General features: G+C 42.9%; 1 protein-coding gene across 1 annotated transcript in view; it reads right to left on the bottom strand.

Moving 5' to 3' along the window:
- Nucleotides 1-6,510: 6,510 nt before the first annotated feature.
- LOC121293229 (twinfilin-1-like) overlaps nt 6,511-23,144 on the bottom strand; it is a 39,701-nt gene continuing 23,067 nt past the window's right edge. Inside the window, exons 5-9 of the mRNA XM_041216081.1 lie at nt 20,454-20,558; nt 19,008-19,133; nt 8,674-8,824; nt 8,002-8,123; nt 6,511-7,199 (exon numbers count right to left, since the gene is read on the bottom strand). Of these exons, the coding sequence (XP_041072015.1) occupies nt 7,032-7,199; nt 8,002-8,123; nt 8,674-8,824; nt 19,008-19,133; nt 20,454-20,558 (672 nt within the window). The 3' untranslated portion in view covers nt 6,511-7,031. The remainder of the gene's footprint in view (nt 7,200-8,001; nt 8,124-8,673; nt 8,825-19,007; nt 19,134-20,453; nt 20,559-23,144) is intronic.

The following is a 23,144-nucleotide window of genomic DNA, read 5'->3' on the forward strand; positions in this document are numbered from 1 at the left end:
GCTGCCTTTACGTTTTTTAGGAAACCTCATCCATGAGCAGGATGAGGTTTCCTAAAGCTTTTACTACTTAAATAAAAAGTTTATATGAAAAATAAAAACATGCCCCATCTACTGTGACACAGTCCCATGAGAGGACATGTTTAGTTAAATTTTTAATGTGTATAAAAAATTTTTTAAAACCGCTACAGTCTTCCTGAGACATGGAGCTGCCTCGGAGATTGAAGTCCTCTTTTGCGCACATGCACAAGAGTGCTGGCCCCCACCCTGCCTCTTCCTCCCGCCTGCACAGGCAGTGTTGAGCGCTACCGCTCGCTTATTACGCTAGGCGGACCTTAATTGGCCCGCCCATGTAAAATGGCAGCACGAAGCCAATTGCGGGTGGCGGTCGGCTTCACAGCCGAGCCCGCCTGACGCAGGAAAAATTCAGGCCTATATTGTGATTAATACTTCCTCACTGAACTGCTAAGAAGTGGAAACAAAACTAACAATCACTGTGATCTTTACACATGATAAACTTATCCATTACACAAATTAATTTTATTTAGTATTCCTTTGGGACCACTACAAAAATTTTAAAACTTGTGAACTTAAACAGTACTTTGGTGGCTTACTTTCAGATTCCTAGAGTTGGAAAATAAGAGACCGATGGGTCAATTATTTTCTAATATTAGAAATCTGAGCCCTCTTAGACTTGAGTGGTGCATGCTGGTATTTGCAATTGCCCAACTTCTCAAATCTCCTGAAAGCACTAATTAGTAAGCATAATGTTGTCAGAATTATAGGTATTTTAGCCATGTAGCCATTTTTTGTATGCAAGCCTAGACAGTGATTTAATCTGTACATAAAAATGTATTCATAATTCATTGTGAGCCCAGCTGTAATTTAGAATTTTAAGCTTCCTCTAAAAAGATTGCAACACCAAGAGAATTGAGATGTTGACTAGTGAAATATTTATTTCATTTACATCATGTTGGACATCAGACTACATGTGTCAGATTATTTGCAAAGCAAAGTGCAACAAATTTTCAGTTTATAATCCATGATAGTTGTGTATGCATACTTTCATTTATTTTGTAATACAAAACTGAGAAATACTGCTAGCTTTGGTTATCAAATTTTCATACCTTAGTATTTGTGAAAATTTCTATATGCTTTATAAATCTTAAAGTGAGTCAGTTGCTTCACAAGTAGTTTTTCTGTTCAACTGTTATAAATTAACATGAATAAAATCGACAGCGCATTAAATAGCTAGATTTTATTGCAAACAAATGAACTAAAGTCAAATCAAAATGAAATTTTAACCCTTATCCGCCCTAATCAAATATCTGTAATTTCTATTTAGTCAGCCACTAAGGATTAACCACAGTTCACGTAAGACTGTCATATTTTCCGACGAGAATTTTCATTAAATATGGCATGAGAATACTATATAACCTATGTGTGAAATCTGTAATCAGCAGGCAACTTATTGGAAAGAAAAGTTTCCTTTCTGATCTTAGCTGGATGCTGCTTCAAAAATGGAGAAGCACACTGTTTACACTGATGTAAAAGTCAAATTTTTTAGGCCATAAGTCAGGAGGTCAACTTTTACTTCGGTAATGTTTTTGAGGGATTGACATGTGTGCTCGATTTGGGCCCATGAAAGACCATTTCAATGGAATAAAATAAAAACCAACAATGTTAAAGCATTCAGAGTAATTCCCCCAACATTTGTTTATTTTGTAACATTACAAATATACATTTCATCCAACAAAATGTAAATGTATACCATAATGAATTAACTACAACACTTCACAATGAAACCCTTTGAAATCAGTCCGATCACTAACTGAATCACCGAACAATTTGTCCCAATCAGTTCTGTTGAAGGGTCATGAGGACTCGAAACGTCAACTCTTTCCTTCTCCGCCGATGCTGCCAGACCTGCTGAGTTTCTCCAGGTAATTCTGTTTTTGAATTTGTCCCAATAGCCTAGTTGTATAACAACATCATTTGGATCTTTCTCATCATCATCATAATCATCGTTGGTCGTACTGGTAATCTCGGTATGATCACTCCACAAGTAATCATCCTCAGTACCATTGAGCGCTTTCAATATTCCAAATATTGGTTTTTTGATAATATCGGGATCAAGTTCATTCCACACATCAATGGCTCATTGGACAATGTTGCTAGAGATGGTACTTGCATATTTCTGCCTTTAGTGAATGCTTTTGCCTTCTGATATCCAATTTTTCCACATCTTTCGGATACTATTATGAGGAAACTAAGACCTCACCCTGTTTATTTTTTATAAAGTAGATATTGATATTTTCATGGCTACTTATAAAATTTTAAAAACTGGGCAAAGACCTGGATGGTGTCAAGCTTTTTGAGTGTGTGTTGTTGGAGCTGCACTCATCCAGGCAAGTGGAGAGTATATTCCATCATACTCCTGACTTGTACCTTGTAGATGGTGGATAGCCTTTGGGAAGTCAGGAGCTGAGTTACTTGCCGCAGGATTCCTAGCTTCTGACCTGCTAGTCCAGTTCAGTTTCTGGTTAATGATAACCCCAGGATGTTGATTGTGGGGGATTCAGCAATGGTAATGCAATTGAATGTCAAGGGGTGATGGTTAGATTCTCTTTTGTTGGAGATGGTCATTGCTTGCCATTTTGTCAGCCCAAGCCTGGATGTTTTCCAGATTTTGCTGCATTTGGACATGGACTACTGCAATATCTAAAGAGGCATGAATGATGCTGAATATTGTGCAAACATCAGCAAACATCTCCACTTCTGACCGCATGATGGAAGGAAGGTCATTGAGGAAGCAGCTGAAGATGTTTGGGCCTGGGACACTAACCAGAGGAACCCCGCATTGATGTCCTGAAAATAGATGATTGACCTCCACCAATCATAACCATCTTCCTTCCTGCTAGGTATGACTCCAACTAACGGACAGATTTCTCCCTGATTCCAGTTTTGCTAGGACTCCTTGATGCCACATTTGGTCAAATGCTGCCTTGATGTCAAGGGCAGACACTCTCACCCCACCTCTGGAGTTCAGCTCTTTTGTCCATGTTTGAACCAAGGCTGTAATGAGGTCAGGAGCTGAGTGATCCTCGTGGAACCCTAACTGAGCATCAGTGAGCCGATTATTGCTGAGCAAATGCCACTTGATAGCACTGTTGACGTCCCCTTCCATCACTTCACTGATGATCGAGAGTAATTCTCCAGATGGGATTTGTTCTGTTTATTGTGTATAGGACATACCAGCATATCCATCTAATTAGCAGCATCACAGAAAGGGACTCTTCCAGATTGAATATCTGGCCCCATTTACACTATTTCTACTAAACAGGACTGATTGATCTCTGCATGCCTAGCTCATCGTATTACGTCAAATCCACTGGAAAAGTGAATGATATAGCATCAGTTTCCAGCCTGCATGAAACACCATTTTGTTCCTCTGTGGTCTCTGCAATGTGAATCTTTCTTTTCTCTATCCCTCTTTTACTGTATGAATGTAAAGGGGGCAATGTTGCTAACCCACATTTAAATGTGTGCAATAAACTAACCCTTTGAGCTCATCACTAATCTCAGTAACAGTTTAGTTTGCTGGCATATCGAAGTTCATCCATGAACATATTTCCAATGCAGGCCGATCAATATGCATTCTTCTCTCAATGTTGAACAACGGAATGGTGGAATTTGATGATTGTATCGTTGAGTTCAGGTGGCAGATGCTGTGAAGTTTTTGATGGAGTAATAAATTTCACTTTTTCATTAATCTTGTGCACCAACTATAGCACTGGCCTTGAATTCTGAAATACCATCTTTCCTCACTTCTTCCCCAGCACCCGCCACTCTTAACCCTCACCCCCAGCCTCTCAAACCCAGACCCCATTCCCCTCACTGGGGTCTGCTAGCCAGGGCCTTATAAAATACTGGACTTTTCTCTGGGTCTGGGCTCTATGACTTCTTCCTTGAGGACTGACGGTGACCACCATTCAACCCAGGCATTGCTGGGACTACAAAGCAGCTGGCCAATCTCTAGGGTAGGACTTCTTTCCAGATGGGGTTGGAAGTCCCACACAATCAATTAAGGCTGCTCCCAGCGGGGGAAGCTGGCTTCTAATAAGGTGGACTTGAGACCGACTTTTCCTTCAGGAGGCGGGAAATATGTCTCCATGTAAAATCCAGCTCCAAGGGTGTTTCTGTTTTGGACTTGCTTGGCAAGAATGCATTGAGGCCCATTATTGAGTAGGGAAGTCCACAATTGAGAGGTGCTGGATGCTACTGGGGGGCTCAAGAAGTCTCATATCTCAGAGAATAGCAGGAACATTTTGGAGAATCAAAGTGAATTCATGAGAGCTGTGGCACATTGGTTTGGTCCTAGGAGAAGTGAAGGAACGCTCAAGATCATCTAAGATTTAGGGGAACTCTTGGGTGGATACAAAAAGTAGAACAGGAAGTCTGTTGAGATTTTACAGTTTAGCCTATATGGTATAAGTGTTTACAAAACAAGGTTAGTGTAGTTACTTGCTTTGTTTAACTCTTGTACAATAAAGTTTTTTGCTTTAAATGTGAAATCTTGTGTAATTCTTTCAGTTAATAACTGGGAGTTTGAATTTCTTTTTAAAAATTACTGATACAGAGGGAGTATACTACAATTTCTACTAACTATAACACTCAAGTCCTGGATAAAAGAACTGAAGAAGATTCTGAGATGTAGAGACACTTCAAATTTGAGATTTGGTATATTCTATAACAATTTTCTCAAATTTTGAGAGATACCTTCAAATTACATGTTTCAGTTTTAGCTCCGTCTCACCTGGGTCAGAATCTTGTAGGTTCAAGTCGCACACCAGAGACTTGAGCACAAATATCGGCTAATACTCCAGTGCATCGCTGTCTAAGGTGCTCCTTCAAGTGGGCATAAGAGCCCATGACACTATTCAAAGCATAGAGCAGGTTCTTCCTGGTGTCCTGCCAATATCCGTCATCCAACATCACCAAAAAAAAAAATTGATTATTGTTTGTGGGACCTTGCTGTATGCAAATTTCTTGCACTACGATAGTGACAATACTTCAAAAGTACTTCACTGGCTGTAAGTCACTTTGGGACATCCTGAAAAGCCAAACCAGGTACCATTTTGGACAAAAGTGCCTGCACTTCGTATTATCTTTCTCTTTTACTGAATTACCCAATGCTTTTTTTTAAGCTGGAATGCATTATCTAGGAAGGACTGATTTGACAAGAAACTACCCACCTTGTCACATAATAGCATCCATCATAGATTTAGAAATTAGAATGGTAACATTTTTTACACTATTTGGTAGCAAGACTGCCATACTAGCAATATGTCAATGTTGCTACTTGATACACAGAAAATATTGGTTAAAAACATCTGGATCAAATTAATAGCAACCTTTCAAATCTGGATCAATGATTAGGTGCAATGTTCTGAATAGAAAAATAAAGGTCACAATTTATTTGAAATTCTAAATCTCTTCATTAAATATCACTGTTATGATATTTGAATTTTATAAGGCTGAGATATAGAGGAATAATGCATACACTTGTTTTAAAAGTCTCACCTAAAGCTCAGGAAAATAAAATTTTGACATTAGAATTATAGGCTGGAGCTTTACATTGTTTCACAACCACTCACCACTACAAGGACAACAAAACAAAAAAAATAGTCATTTGGTAGTGCATAACTTGAGTATTGCTGACATTTTCTGTCAAAGCTTTTCGTCTTCCAATCATCAGGACAATTCACAAGAAAATACCAATGTCAGGGGAAACAACATATTTATACTGTATGAGAAGAAAGTGCTGACTGGTTGGCAAGTGGACTATGATTGGTAGAGGCGCTGCCATGGAGAATGTACCAGTTGATGGTGACTGGCAGTCAACTGCCAAGCATTGTTTGAAATTTAATCGAGGCAGCTTGACTCCTAGGGAGTCCACTTGCAAACCAATCAGCACTCTCTTCTCATAAATAGGTTGTCCCTCTAACATTGGTATTTATTTTCTTGCAAATTGTCCTGATGAATGCAAGACAAAAAGCTTCAACAAAAAAAATCTATTTTTTCAGCAATACTCAAAACAAAAAATGCATTGCAGAATTTGAAAGATGAATATATATAATACAATGTAACTGATTAAAGCTGAATTGCAAACTTTGACAGTGCCAGATTAACATGAGGAATTGATTCGTCACAAAAGATTTAATTTGCATCAGGAATTATTGGTACTCTTATTACGTAGATGCATAACGTATAACTAATTTGTCATTTCAAACAACTAAAAGCTTATTGATCCCTGTAGTTGAAGTGACTTTTCCAAGTCTCGCTCTTTAGTGTTGAGAAATGGTTTGAAGTTAATAGCATTCACTTTAGTGCAGACATCAACATCCAGTTACAGCAAGGAACCAAACTGGATTACCATCAACATGTGAACTGATATGAAATGCATGGTTAGAAAGGTGAGGTTCTACACAATCAGCACCACACAATTAAATGTAGTATAAAATATTTAAGAATTTTATTTAGATCTATTTGGGTTGCATAATTTGACTGCATTAAAGCTCCATTAATCAAGAAAGTGGAAAAACTTGGCACAACTCAACTGAAATCCAGTTGGTGGTTTGCTCTAAACAAATGCAGATTGCAGAACTAACCAAAACAGAAGAATGCCAAGGACACTAAGAAAGCCGATCAAGTGTCAACTATATAATGCATCAATTCAAAAAGATAACAACTTTTAACCATGAACACAAGAACAGTATCACTGTGGATTAAGACATGAAAAAAAGTTTGAGCGCTGGAAATCTGAAAAAAGTAAATAACGAAAATAAAAGTACTACCAATGATATAAGTCCAACTCAACACTTAAAGACTTAGTAAGCAAAACAAACAGCACAAAAAAAATTATAACTGGATTTGAATAAAATGACATGGAATGGCATCAATATATAAGACTAGTATTAAATAAAAAGCTTTTTAAAAATGTTCAAAAAAGCAAAACCTTGGAAATTGCAATTTTAGTCAGTTTTCTCAGGTTCTGCTGGCCCCCGTATTAATCGTCTTATTCCCCTCTTGCCTGCAGGACCCTTTGGTTTGGCAAAGATCTGTCTGTGTGCGTGCTGCTTTGGATGAACCTCTTCATACAAGAAGTCAGCAGTCAGCTCATTGCCATCATCAATTTCAATCTGAAGATAGAAAAGTGAACCAATAATCAATATTTTAAATGATGTTACATCCAAACAAATGACAAGTACAAATAGATAAGAGACACAAGCAAATTGGAGGACAATGGTGGAATTTTCACCAAAGAAAATCAAGACTGCGACTCTATTGGACTTAACAAGTATAATCAGAGAAATAAACAGAATATTAAGACAATTCAATTATTCAAATTTTACTACTCCAAAGTAATAGATATCTTCACCTATTTGTGTAAAAGGGCCCACAACAGGCTAGTATTAACTGGTTTTGCATTTAGTAACACTGGTAATTTATTTAATGTTGATATGTTCAGGAAGTGCTGGATGTAAGCCTTTCTAACAAAGTCATTAAATCTTGCAATAGGATAGCCTTCAATTGCTGAGTTTATAGGAGATGATAGCACCGCATTTCCAGAGTTGAATCTAAGCATGCAAAAAAGATATTTTTAAAAAGGCTTGAAAATAAATCAGTAGCCTTTTCATGGTTAAGGCTTAGTGTCATCCTTTTGTGAGCAGCTCAATAAATAGCGCAATGCCAAACATTATGAACAATGAATTTAGACAGATTACAATGCAGTTAAATGGACTGACCCCATTGGAGAAAATAAACACCATCTATTTGCAATATATTTAGGAGAAAAAGAAATGGAGCCAGCACCAAAACTTGATAGAGAACGAGATGGAAGAAGCATTGGGATATTCTGTATTGTTTGTTTCCTGGTTACCAAAGAATAACAAGAAGATGAATAACCAGGAGAAATAAACTAAAGGATTTTGAAAGATTTACCTTTTTAGTTATTTCCAGTGCTATTTGTTTTTCCACCATGTCAATCAAGGGACTCTTACAACTGGAGTACAACATTCGCTCTCGAATACTACATGTGTAGCCAGGCATAGAATATATAAACACTGAAAGACAGATAAATATTTATGTCCCAAGAAATAGTTTTTAACATCAACTTAATAGAATGGTATTCAAAAAGTAAACGTTTTATATCCTAATTTCACAAGAGAAACCAACAAATTCTGTCAAACAAAATTGGTTAATATTTATTCATAGAAGAAAGACATGAGTACTTCCTGGTTTAATCCTCATCAGGAGTGGTAAAGGACTTCTGGTCACTGCTTATATGCATATGGCGCTGTTTCTGATGAAATGTGAAGCAGCCCTGCCTAACACCAGGTCCTTCCTACCGACTGCTGACAGTAATATTGACAGGAGCTCAGGAGAGGTCTGCAGAAAAGGCAAAATGCTCTTCCTGCTAAATAAGATTCAGTATAGAAATCAGAGAGAGGAGTTTTGGAAAGAAAAGACATTTACAAGGAACACCCTCAAAAGCACATTTCTGCTTTTTATTGTAGAAGGTTATTATCTCATGAACTCAGCAACAGGCGTCTCATATTCAAGCAAATAATTACATTGTTGCAATGGAACCAATATTATCAAAGAAATCTATACCTATAGACTCCAAATAGTCTCCTTCATGAGAGTGCTTATAGAGGAAGAAATTATAACGAGCAGAATCCTTTGGTACACGCTTTGGTAAATCGCCTATCTCCGTATGGGTTGTATCTGCCAACTTTATAGTTTCTTGATTAAAGTCTATTTTCTGCCAACAGAAATAAATAATACATTTAAATACTGATGATAAAATTAAAAGCAAAATACACTCTGACAAGGGAGCATGGTCTCGGGGGTTGGGGGGGGTGGGGGGTGACGCGTGGGGGCATGGGAGGTCTAGAGGCCACAGGACCTTAAGGCAGGTGTTACCAGTCAGAAGGAGCCTTCTAATGGAGGCGCCACCCCTCCCCCACTTCTCACCCAGGATCTAACTGTTCTTTTATGGGCTTCCCCCACAGACACTCAATCTTCCCAGTAGCCTAAAAATTGAGGCTGGGCAGGAAGCAGCCCTTAAGGGCCTCAACTGGGGAATGGGTGAACTTCCCATCCAAGGCCTTACCCGTCCCAGCATAAAATCACTGTGTGGTCAGGGCAGGCGGGAACCCAAAGGGAATCCTGTCCCTTCACTTTCAGACCCCCCCCCCACCCCCCCCACCGGCAAACCAAAAAACCTGCCAGTGGGAGAGTGCAAAACTCTGGCCTATGTTACCATGCCACACAAGCAATTCGTTCACAAAGCAGAAAGGCATGGTTTAGAACACATCCTTATAAGGTGGAGTTTAAATTGGCGAAGTCCTTTATAAGAAAAGGTATTTTGCAAATGGAGTTGCATCAACATGGCAAAGGGTACAACTGAGGCCAGTGCTCGATCCAATGCATTTTTCGCAGTATATCAGTGATTTATACCCATAGGCAAATAACAGCAGTCTAACTTTGCAAATGAAACCATATTGAGTAAGGGGAATAGGTAAGCCAAATTTAAAGGGAGCTGAATAAATTTGGAAAGTTGGCTGAAGTGTGGCAAATAGCATTTGGTACAAAGCAGTGGGACTGGGAAAGAGAAATAAATAAGCCGTACTAACAAACTGGCTCCACACTAGGACAAGAGGGTTTGGAGGAGACTAAGGGATAGATAAAGAGATGTGTATGGGGACAGGAATTCAATTAAGTCAACAAGGATGGTGGGTGAGTAAGATTTGTGAGTAAGGTGGTTGAGTTTTGGGCAAGTTTATGGAGGGTGAAAGATCAGATGCCAGCAAGGACATCAATGGATACCAGACTGAGGGCAGAATCATCCCAGATTTCCACTAAGTGTGGTAATGGGCAGTTAAAACGATGTTTTACCCACCAGCTGGAATGGCAGCTTTTCACGCTGTATCATTCCAAACCCGCCGCATTAATTATGCATTTCTGGGAAACACGCCGTTTCCATGGTCAGTAGGTTCTCATTTGCCTGCCATGCCATCACCTCACCACTTCAGCATGCCAGACGCCATATTTAGAGCCCAGCCGTGCGCACACCTCTCAGTACTTCCAGCCCACGACTGCTGCAAAGACATGGCCTTGAAAGGCAAAAAGACTGCAGCCCTTAGGTCCAATGACACGTCCGTCAAGTGTCTTTTGGGTGCCCTAGAACCATTGAAAAGTTACAGCACAGAAGGAGGCCATTTGGTCTATCTTGTCCATGCCAGCCCGAGGACACTCAGGTGCCCTTTCTAATCCCACCTTCCTGCACCCGGCCCATATCCCTGCAGCTTACAGCACTTTAGGTGCAGATCCAGATACTTTTTAAAAGAGTTTAGAGTTTCTGCCTCTACCACCAACTTAGACAGTGAATTCCAGACACCCACTACCCTCTGCGTAAAAAAGTTCTTCCTCATGTCCCCCCTACACCTTCTGCCACTTACCTTGAATCTATGTCCCCTGGTTCTAGAATTCTCCACCAAGGGAAACAATTTTATCCTGTCCACTCTATCTATTCCCCTCATAATTTTGTACACCTCAATCAAATCACTTCTCAGACTTCATTGTTCTAAGGAAAATAACCCCACCCTTCCAATCTCTCCTCGTAGCTACACTTTTCATACCCTGGCAACATTCTTGTAAACCTTCTCTGCACTCTCTCCAGAGCTATTACATCCTCCCTGTAATGTGGTGACCAGAAATGTACATAATACTCGAGTTGTGGCCTCACCAGTGTTTTATACAATTCCAACATTATATCCTTACTTTTATATTCTATACCTCTGCCAATGAAGGAGAGCATTCCATATGCCTTCTTTACAACCTTGTCTACTTGAACTGCTGCCTTCAGGGACCTGTGTACTTGTACGCCAAGATCTCTCACTTCATCCAGCCCTCTTAGTATATTCCCATTTATTGTGTAATCCCTGTAACCGTTTGACCTCCCTAAATGTATGACCTCACACTTCTCTATGTTAAAATTCATCTGCCACTTAACCGCCCACTCCAGCAACCCACCTATATTGTTTTGGAGATTATGGCTATCCTCTACACTATCCACTACTCGGCCAATCTTTGTGTCATCTGCAAATTTCCCAATCGTGAATGGTTGTCTAGAGGAATACAGAGGAAGATCAAACAGAAAAAGAAAGCTTACGATAGGCACAAAGAAATAAGCACTGCAGATAGCCTAGACGAAAATAGGAAGTGCAGGGGCGGAGTAAAAAAGGAAATAAGGAAATCAAAGAGAGGGCATGAATAAAGATTAGCAAGTAAAGTTAAAGATAACCCAAAGATGTTTTACCAATACATTAAGGCTAAAAGGTTAGTTAAGGAAAAAGTGGGACCTTTTAGAGATGAAGATGGAAACTTGTGTGTAGATGCAGAGGCTGTGGGAACAGTTTTGAATGAATATTTTGTCTCCGTGTTTACAAAGGAAAGGGAGGATGTAGATATAGTAGTCCAGGAAAGAACACTGCGAGATATTGGATGGGATAGTCATAAAGAGAGAGGAAGTACTCGAAGTGTTGAAATCCTTGAAAGTTGATAAGTCACCAGGGCCAGATGGATTGTTTCCGAGGCTTCTGAAGGAAGTCATGGAGGAGATAGCAGATGTTCTGAGGATGATTTTCCAATCTTCACTAGATACAGGGGAGATACCAGAGGACTGAAGAAATGCAAACGTAGTTCTATTGTTTAAAAAGGGATCAAAGGAAATGCCAAACTAGTATAGGCCAGTTAGTCTTACATCGGTGGTGAGTAAATTAGTAGAATCAATCCTGAGGGATAGGATTAACTGTCGTGTGGAAAGGCATGGACTAGTCGGGGATGGTCAGCATGGATTTGTTAAAGGAAGGTCTTGCCTCACAAATTTGAATTCTTTGAGGAAGTGACAAGAAGGGTTGATGAAGGTAGTGCAGTGGATGTTGTGTACATGGACTTTAGCAAGGCATTTGACAAGGTCCCACATGGCAGATTGATCAGGAAAGTAAAAGTCCATGGGATTCAGGGTAATGTGGCAAACTGGATAAAAGGTTGGCTTTGTAACAGGAAACAAAGGGTAATGGTCGATGGATGCCCTTGCGAATGGAAAGTTGTCTCAAGCGGTGTTCCACAGGGCTCGGTGTTGGGAGGGTCTAAATTTGGCAGTACCACTCTTATTTTTGTAGGGGACATGTCTACTCTGTACAATTAGGATCTCGCTTTTTAGTGCTTCCCACTGGTTTTCCACTGTTTTAACCTCTAGCAGTGCTGTCCAGTCCACCTCAGCCAAGTCCCTTCTCATTTCTGCAAAATTTGCCTTCCCCCAGTTCAAGACTTTTACTCCTTATCTCTGTCCTTTTCCATAGTAATGCTAAACCTAACTGAATCGTGATCACTGTCCCTGATATGGTAGCCAACTGTCACTTCACCCACTTGCCCTTCTTTGTTCCCCAAGACTAGGTCTAGAATTGTATGTACTCTCGTTGCGTTTGTCACTAATTGGTTGAAAAAATTTTCCTGGACACATTTGTATGAATTTTTCTCCCTCAGTGCCCCTTATATTGTTTGAATCCCAGTTGATATTAGGATAGTTGAAGTCTCCTACTATTATTGCCCTCTTGTTCTTACGAGCAGAAATTTGCCTACATATTTGTTCTTCTATCTCCATTTCACTATTTGGAGATCTGTTGTATACTCCCAGTAGCGTGACTGCCCCTTTTTTATTTCTAAGCTCAATCTATAAAGCCTCCTTTGTTGACCCATTTAGTATATCATCCCTTCTCGCAACTGGAATTGATTCTTTAACCATTAATGTTATCCCCCATCCTTTTTTATCTCCTACTCTATTGTGCCTGAAGACTCTATAACCAGGGATATTAAGCTGCCAGTTTTGTCCCTCCTTTAGCCAAGTCTCCATTATAGCAATGACATCCTGCTGCCATGTGTCTACCTATGCCCTTAATTCATCTACCTTGTTTGTAATACTCCTTGCATTGAAGTATAAACAGTTTAACCCTGTCAATTTCCCTTGCTGGACACTTTTTAAACTTTGCTTCTCCTGTAACTCCATGTCTATCACAACGTCCCTAGCTAATGTTCTACCTCCATTTTTCTGATCTGAATCTGACCTATCTGATCCTACTCTTGGGATCCCATCCCCCTGTCACACTAGTTTAAATACTCCCCAACAGAACTAGCAAAAGCACCCGCAAGGATACTGGTCCCAGCTTGTTTGGGGGTACTGACAGCGGGTCCTCCTTGATCCCCTTCTGAGTTGCGGTGACTGCGCTGACTTCTCCCAGACTGCTTCTCAGTCACTTCTCACTGCTGCACTCTGTTGGCGACTCGCCGTGATGTCCTCTCCCCGTTCTCTGGCCGCAGGATGGGTGAACAGCCTCACTAATCCGATTTGTGAGGCGGTGGCAGCGGCTCAGCACCAACACCCTTCAAAAGAGGACAGCCACCCAATGCCGCAAATGGATGAACGATCTCCTCCATTCCGCCAGGGTAAGTCACTCCTCATCACTCTCAGCTCTCACACTAAACCCATCTTCCATCTACAGTGATCTCACTCACTGCCGGTTCAAGGGCCATCACCATTCACTCCCTCACACAAATTTTCATTGTCCTCTTCCTGTCCATGGGATGACTCACCATCCACACATGCCACGCAATACTTATTGTCTGGCCTGGCAGGAGTCCTGCTTACACTCTCTCCATCTCTATTCATGCAGGACAAGCTGGCACACAAATGGGAGAGGTCACTGACCGGTGGAGGAATGCTTGAAATCAAGGTCCTCTCAGACTTTGAAAACAGAGCCATCCGGATGACTGGTGACGATCTGGACCGGTCCTGTGCTGACAGTGAGGTCAGCGGTGCTTTAGCAAGTGAGGGCCCAGCAGTGCAACATCCATCAGACACAATGCTGTGAGTGATGTGCCCTCATTCACAGGCCACTGCCATGCACTGATTATCTCTCCTTGCTTTCAAAGGCACATTTGGGGAACGGCCAATGGAGTCCACAACCCTGGGCCTCCAATCAAGCCCCAGAGAAACCTCTGAAGAAGGATCTGGAGGCACCCTCCTTGAAGTCCCATCACAGCGCTCACCCATACCCTCCACCAGTGCAGAGACACACACCTCAGTGGGACTTAGCTTTACAGTAGCCTCAGGATCACAATCTGGTGAGCACATCGCACTGTCTGATCCACAGCAGGACTTCCCAGGTTTCTGACACTCGGAGGATTGCTGGAGGCCAGAACGTTGCTGAGTCCGAGTCAGATGACGAGCCTCTGGACTCCGTCATGTCACAGTTGCTGGAGCTGCAAAGGCAAACTCAGGAAAATCAGGGAGGGATGTCCGCTGCACTCCTCAGATTGCAAGGCACAATGGATGAGTCCATCTGCCTTCAGGTTGAGATGATAGCTCCAGCATGCTAACTCACCAAGATTAACACTGGTAAGATGGTGGCTGCTATGGATATCTTGGTCCAGGACATTGTTCCTGCACTGCTATGCGGGCTCAACCCCATTGCTAATGACATAGTTGGCCTCCAACAGTGTGCAAGACCGGTGCGGGCAGCTCAATCTCACTCCAGAAACCGCTTCTCCTCATGGAGTCAGCCAGGGCCCTTGGGCACCCATAGGGAGGAGGTGCACACCCTGGGGCCAACAACCCAGATTACTCAGGGAGTGTCCGGCCCATCTGAATCCCCTCTTCCTGTGACCTCAGCAGCTCCAGCTCCACCGACTGATGAGGGTGCCACTGCCACACAACAGGATCCCAAAAGCAGGCTGGGGCCCTCCAGGTCTCAGCCTTCCAGAGGACACCCACCAAGGTCATCAGAGACAGGGCATATCAGTCAGCAGTTTGCCTCCACCCCGCTGTTGGTGGCCAGGGAGACGTAGTGGCAGGGTTAGGAAAATTAAGATTAACTCTTTTGGAGTTAAATAATTAAACTAAATGAACAAAATAAGGGATAAAATAAATACAGCCCCTAAGTCAGGTCAGCTGTAAAACCAAGGACAAAGTTTAAAAGAAACTTACAAACATTAAAGCAAAATGTGATTAAAGGGGTCAATAAAACACCCCAGTCCCCATGGTGCCCACTGAGCACGGAAGGCCTCGAGGGTGCCGGCAGACACCGCGTGCTCCCTCTCCAGGGACACCCGGCCACAAAACGGGCGGGACCACCCCCTCGATCGCCCGCTGCCTGGACCTGTTAATGGCCAACTTGGCCAGGCCCAGGAGCAGGTTCACGAGGATTAAGATGTAACTCTTTTAGAGTTAAAACAATTAAACTAAATTAATAAAATTAGGATAAATCAAGCACAGCCCCTAATTCAGATCAGCTGTAAAACTGAGGACAAAGTTTAAAGGAAACTTACAAACTTTAAACCAAAATGTGATTAAAGGGGTCAATAAAGCACCCCAGTCCCCGCGGTGCCCACCGAGCATGGAAGGCCTCGAGAGTGCCAGCAGACACCGCGTGCTCCCTCTCCAAGGACACCCGGCCGCGAACGTAGCCACGGAAGAGGGACCAACAATCGGGCAGGACTCCTCCGTCGATCGCCCACTGCCTGGACCTGTTAATGGCCAACTTGGCCAGGCCCAGGAGCAGGTTCACGAGGATTAAGATGTAGTTGCACATTCTGGGCATGGGTGTTAATCACTTGTACATATTGTTCACTATTGTAAATAAACTCCCAAGAATGTCTCCCTGCCTACCGCTCCTTTTTCTGATTTCAGTGTTCATGACACTCAGATGTGAAACTTTTCTGCACAAGATAAAGGCAGGTGTCTCAGTCCAGGGCCTCTTTCCTGTGCTTTGTGCAGCCTTCAGACCAAAGTGATGGCCCGGCTTCACACTCACTGGACACGTTGCTGATGCCTGCACTTCGATGGCGGTCATTGCTGCCAGAATGTAGTGGGCAGGCATCCACAGAGTTCTGTCATTCTCTCTGTGTGCTCTCACCTTTAAAGGTGGGGCTGGCCCCCATCTTGCCAGCACCTGTGAGCGGTGGCGCTGTTCTCCTGAAGGGCTCAGGTTCTGAAGGCAGACAAATGATCAGGTGCATTTAAAGTTTCATGGCTGCTTCTCCAAGATATGACTCTGATCACAGAGCGCAAGCAATCCGCCCGTGGCCAGACAGGAGTTAGACATTCTCAGAGGCTGTGTGAAGATCTATGAAGTGTCCTCACTTCATGTCTCCATCATCCTCCAATAACTGAGCAACTATTAGGGCCTCCACTGCATCTCCATGACAGGAGCATTATTACAGAGGTTATGTGCGTTGCCATAAGCCAGACTGGAGTCAAAGTTTCACAGATGCAATGTGGTGTCTCCTCATTGCATGTTGTCATCATCCTCCACAAATCTAACACCTATGAATACCTCCTGAGCATACCTGCCTCGTCTGGCCAGTGCAAGGATCTCATCCCCATCATGGTCGCCTTCGAGGACTTCCTCACCCTCATCCCCGTCAGTGTCTTCCTCAACAGAGGAGACCTCCAGCTCCTTCATCTCCCCCTCAGCAAGCTCCCCTCCCCAAGGCAGCGCCAGTTTTCAAACCGCGCAGTAGATGATGACAACGCGTGACACTGTCTGGGGACTATATTGCAGGGCTCCACCAGACCTGTCCAGGCACTGGAATCTCATTTTCTGCATCCCAATGGTCTGCTCCACCAAGTTGCAAGTTACAGTATGAGCCTCATTATAGCGTCGCTCTGCTGCAGTCTGAGGCCACCACACGGGTGTCATCAGTCACACCCTCTGCGGGTAACCCTTGCCCCCGAGGAGTCATCCCTATAGCTTGTGTGGACCCTGGAAGACTCCAAGGATTTATGATCGACTGAGGATGTAGGAGTCGTGGATACTCCCGGGAAACCATGCACAGACTGGCAAGATGCGTTTGTTGCACACCAGCTGCACGTTCAGCTAATGGAATCCCTTGTGGTTGACATAATTGATCACGTGTTGCGACAGAGACCTGAGTGCCACATGAGTGCAGTCGATGGCACCCTGCACCTGTGGGAAACCAGAGATTTAGGGGAATCCAATCGATCTTGCATCCTGGCTGTTCCGGTCCCGGCTGAAATTGCACAAAGTTGTGTGCCCTCTTGAAGATGGTATCCATGACCTCATGGGTGTATTTGTGAGTGGTGGATTGTGAAATCCCACAGCTGTGGAGCACTGAAAGGAGCCACTGGTGTAGAAATTGAGCACTGCAGTCACTTTCACAGCCACTGGCAGTGGATGCTCTCCATGTTTCCGTGGCACCAAATCCTGCAGCAAGTGACAGATGTGACCGACCAGTTCCCTAGACATGCGCAGTCTTTGGCGACAGTGATTCTTGGTCATCTGCAGGAATGAAAGGCGGCATCAATAGACCCTGGGTCTAGCTAGGCACCATCTAGCAACGGCTCGCTGGGGCTCTTCGGTGGCGTTTGCGGGAACCCCAGCCCCCCCTTCCAAAGGGAGCTGCTCTTCCCCCTGCACAGCCAGGAGCATCAGGCTCTCTCTTCTCAGTTGTCTTTGCTGTCTGTAAGCCACGAGGCATACAGTTAGTTCACCAGACTTTATGCTCCTGATGTACTCCTCCTGCAGGATGAAAAAAAGAGACGCATGGGTTAGCATGAGTGTACTAAGAACCTCTCTTGCTTAAGTCTGAAGGCCCCTTAATGCATCTCGAATGCTGGCCACCACTTGGATGGCCAGAGATTAGTGCACTACATGGCTGCCCGAAAACCCACCCACCTCCACCCACACTACCTGTCTGATTAGTGGCACCTTTGCCCATTAGACTGAATGCTGTGCTCTCATCTCAGGCATTATCCTAACCCACGCCGCAAGGCTGCACTGTTAGTTTGAACCATGGGGGAGACTGGTCCAAACTAGGATGATGACATTGCAAGGGGCTGTGAGTGCCTTCACCAGTGACCGCTCCACAGTGAGTTTTAGCAAGGAGATTGTACAATGTGTCCAGTTGTTCAACTGTTCTGCAGTTCACTGAGACGCTCATTAGTTTGCCATCTGTGCCCAAGGGGTGAAAAGCTCCGGAGCACTTGGTGGCACTTTGATGCCTCTGTATTGAGTGGGCAGAGAAGCCAGAGGCCTGACTCCAATCATAATGCGGCTGTGCATGAACTGTCTCAGTTGCAGAGGAATGGTCACTTTATCCAAGGATTCCTTAATGCTTGGCTGCTTCCCTCGCCCCCCTCCGCCCCCATGCAGCACATGCTTGTGCGCTACCTTCAACCACAGGTCAGCTCTTGCCCCAAACCCCTCCGCCCAACGCGCTTCAACACTGAAGTCCAACAGGCAACCTGGGCGAGCGCTCCACAACGTTACTGTGTACTCACCTCCGAGTTCCCCTCAAAGTGCAGCCCGCCAACTGCATGCCTTTTATATGCTGTTGTGAAACACATTGGCTTGATGTGGACAATCCAGCCGGTGGGGGGGGGAGGGGATTGATTCCGGCGGGCTGGGCTTATAATGATATGCAGATGTATTACAATGAGGTTCCCAACGTCCGATGGTGGGAAAGGTGGCCCACCAGCGGTGGGCAGAGCAGACGATTGCAAACTCGTTGTGAAACCGATGTTTCGCCTTCTCACCATATCGTCCACTCATGCCACTGAACATGCCTGATGCCAGCGGGCATAGACGATTCCAGCCTGAGGACAGGATTATGCCTGACTGTGATGCAGGATACAGTTGGATGCCCTCAATAACACCATCACCCAGACTTTCAGGAATGACTTTCACAGGAATAATGGTCCATTGCTACCAAAGGATTGCTGGAGCCCATGGATCTGTATCCCTACATTAGTCACTGCCAGCTGAATAATTTACCCAATGCAACTTAATAAAACTTTACCCATCCTTTAAAGAGCAGGTGTGTAGACGTAGATTCTAACCAATACATTTACTATTAATACTTACAAGTTGTACATAGCTGAGCTGTTTGTTCCTGAGTTTGTCCAGGGCTTGTATAGCATCTTCCTGTATAGGAAAGGCTACTCCCTGCAAAGTTGGTTGCTTAGTTTCTATACTGATTTCAGCATTCCCCTGCCAATAAAGAAAATCAAGAAGTAATTTTCCCATTCATTTTGGGTTCATGTGTGCAGTGAGAATTTTTGTTTTAAGAAAATTATAACCAACAACTATAACAAGTCTTCTCATTCAACACAATCATTACAAAAGTATTTTACAGAATGGATGACTGCCAATTAGTCTCAAAGCCTATGGTTCCAAGATGTCTCCAGGACATGAAGCAACAGCAGTAGCATTATGTCTTCAACAAAATAGCTCAAACACAATAGGAGATCCTAATCATCTTAGGTATGTGGATGTCACAGGAATTATTGAACAAAATATCCAGCAATCTGTCAATCTAATTAGGCTGCTCTATTAAGTAGGCCATTATTCCATTAAATACAGATCAAATAACTTTACAAGTAAGAACTGTTCTGTATGGATTCTATACTTGCAGAAGAACACACAATATATACTCTGTATATTTTATACAGTCCATTTTCAACAACAATAAGCAAGGATGAAATTAATTCAGTTTTGATATTAATTGAAATCTTTAGGTTCATACAGTAATTAAAGAAAAGTTAGCACGATATGCACTGCCTGAAAGGGTAGTGGAAGCAGATTCAACAGTAATTTGCAAAAGGGAATTAGATATATACCTGAAAATGAAAACTTTATAAAGGTATGGGGAAAGAGCAGGAAGTGGGATTGGGTAGCCCTTTCAAAGAGCCAGCACAGGGACAATGGGCTGAATGCTCTTTTTATGTCTGCTTCTGTCACTAGGCATCGTCAATTCTACTTTATACTTCTTATGGTATGAATAAACTGCACCATTTTTCATTTTTAAAAAAATCAAGAAATTATATTTAAAACTTGTGATGAAGTCCTAGTCATATGATTTCATAACACATTTAAACTGCTACGATACAGGATGGTAAGCATTACTTCCATCTCAAGGAAGTTAGGAACTGGCCTTAAAGAATGAACCTTAGCTAATATCTTCCATCATTATCACAGAAGATGATTTTATACATTGTAAAAACAGACCTTCAGAACCATCTTCCTCTGAGAGATGCTCTTAGGCTATTTCCAAGGGGCAAACAGAATTTTGAAATATAAATAGAAAATATGGCAACTTCAAAGCAAATTAATTTGTGTGGCTGTGTTTAATAGTTTTGTAAAAGGTTGTATACCATGAAAGGACAATTAGATTATTTACATTTGGAATCTCAATGCAGATCAAGTCATAAAGATGGCACAAGCAGCATTAAGCCAAACCATGTCTGGCACAGACAGTGGTCAAACAGTAGTTAAGAAGAACTGGGACCTGTACTTTGCAATTATTACCACCTCATTCATTTTGATTTGCCGTAGCTCCTCTTCAGCTGCAGTTAGCGGGGCAGGATCTCTTTGTGAAACAAGATGTTTTCTATAACCACTAAAGGAAACATCCTCCTATAAACACAGAAGTAGAAAGTATAAATGCTAGCCTCTTCAACAAATACTTCAACTTCACAATGCACTTTGTTCATCTTCCCATTTCACCATCACCCCCACCCCACCACACCACAACTACCACCGCCAAGCCAACCTTCAAATCCATCCACCACACCTCACATGACGGGATAGGCAGTGTCACTCTAGAACCTGACTAAGCACTTTGAGAGTAGCCTGTGGTAATTACCTTTTCAAATACTTCCCTTCCTGCTTAATATCTCTGTATACACCCCCAAATAATGCGGTCAAGATTTGAGGAGTTGTTTGAGGAATTATGCATTTTTCTTGTATCATATGCCAACGTTTCTTCAATCTCACTTTAAGTAATTCCAGCGGAGAATGAGCAAGTTGAATAGGAAACTCTTCCATTCTATTTTTGTCAGCCAGATATCTAGTGTGTGGAAAATCACCACCATGTTTAACAGTCTCCTGATGAAACCACTGAGAAATGAAAGTAAATAGGGATAATGTTTGCCTGATATGAATCATACATAGATGCCCATAGGGACAGCACTCCTACCCAAGCCCAGGGGGCTTAAGCATTCACAATTATACTGCTGAAATTTAACCAGCTAAAACTGCATAGCTAGCAACAATTAGCATTTATTTCACACTTTTAGTATCAGAAGGTGTTTTGCAGAAGTACAAAAAAAAAGACACAAAGCCAAAGGTGGAAATGTTAAGACGGATGTTAAAAAACTTGATCAAAGACATAGGATTTAAGGAGAGTCTTGGAGGAGAACGATAAAAGGCTTTATTGAGGAAGTTCCAGAGCATGGGGCCTTGGCAGCTGAAAGCACAGATGGCAGTGGTGGGCCAGGATGTTTAAAATGCACAAGGGGCCAGAGTCTGAGTAAGAGTATGGGGTGGAATTTGTATGGGAATAAGAGAGACAGGGAGAGGTAAGGCCAAGGGCGTACTTAATACAAGTTTGAGCACTTCAAAGGAGGCATTGGGAAATCAGAAGCCAACTTAGTCAGCAAGGCCAGAGGTGATGGGTAAGAAGGTCTGGGTATAGGATAAGGTATGGGCAGCATTGTTAGATGAACTAAAGTTTATGGCTGAACTGAAGCTTATGGAAAATGAAGGATGGGAGGCCACTCAGGAGAACATTTGAATAAACTGAGCTTGGAGGTGAGGATTTAGCAGTAAGTCAGCTGAGATAGGGACAGAAGTGGGCAATGTTACATAGGTAGAGATAGACAGGCATTGTGAGGGATAGGATATTGGGTCGGAAATACAGCTTCGAATGCTAGGGGCAGCAAACTGTCTAATTGAAGCAGTGACAATACAGGAGGGGAATAGAGTTGGTGGCATGGTTATGTTAAACAGTCCATGTCCAAATGCAGTAGGACCAGGATAACATCCAGGCTTGGGCTGACAACTGTCAAGTAACATTTGTGCCACACAAGTGCCAGGCAATGACCATCTCCAACAAGAGAATTTAACCATCAGCCCTTGACATTCAATGGTATGACCATCGCTGAATCCCCTATTATCAACATCCTGGGGCTGTCATTGACTAGAAACTGAACTAGGCTAGCCAGGAAAGGCTACTTCCTGCAAAGTTGGTTGCTTGGTTTCTATACTGATTTCAACATTCCCCTGCCAATAAAGAAAATCAAGAAGTAATTTTCCCATTTATTATGGGTTCATGTGTGGTGAGAATTTTTGTTTCAAGAAAATTATAACCAACAACTATAATAAGTCTTTTCATTCAACACAATCATTACAAATGTATTTTACAGAACGGATGACTGCCAATTAGTCTCAAAGCCTATGGTTTCAAGATGTCTCCAGGACATGAAGCAACAGCAGTGGCATCATGTCATCAGCAAAATAGCCCAAAGACAATAGGAGATCCTAATGATCTTAGGTATGTGCATGTCACAGGAATTATTGAACAAAATATCCAGCAATCTGTCAATCTGATAAATACTGTGGTTACAGGAGCAGGTCAGAAGCTTGGAATCCTGTAGTGAGTAACTCACCTCCCGACTCCCCAAAGTCTGTCCACCAGCTACAAGCACAAGTCAGGAATATGATGGAATACTTGTTAGATGAGTGCAGCTCCAATGACACCCAAGAAGCTTGACACCATCCAGGACAAAGCAACCCATTTGATTGGCACCATACCCACAAACATTCACTCCCTCCACCACCAACACACAGTGGCAGCAGTGTGTACCATCTATAAGAAACTCACCAAGTCTCCTTAGACAGCACCCTCCAAACCCACAACCACTACCACCTCGAAGGACAAGGGCAGCAGACACATATTACACCACCACCTCCAAGTTCCCCTCCAAGCCACTCACCATCCCGACTTGGAAATATATCGCCGTTCCTTCACTGTTGCTGGGTCAAGATCCTGGAACTCCCTCCCTAACAGCACTGTGGGTGTACCTACACCACATGGACTGCAGCGGTTCAAGAAGACAGCTCACCACCACCTTCTCAACGGCATTTAGGGATGGGCAGTAAATGCTGGCCTTGCCAGCAACACCCACTTCTCATGAACAAATTTTTAAAAGTTTCCTGTTG

The sequence above is a fragment of the Carcharodon carcharias genome, chromosome 21 (genome assembly GCF_017639515.1).
Source record: "Carcharodon carcharias isolate sCarCar2 chromosome 21, sCarCar2.pri, whole genome shotgun sequence".
Classification (NCBI taxonomy): domain Eukaryota; kingdom Metazoa; phylum Chordata; class Chondrichthyes; order Lamniformes; family Lamnidae; genus Carcharodon; species Carcharodon carcharias.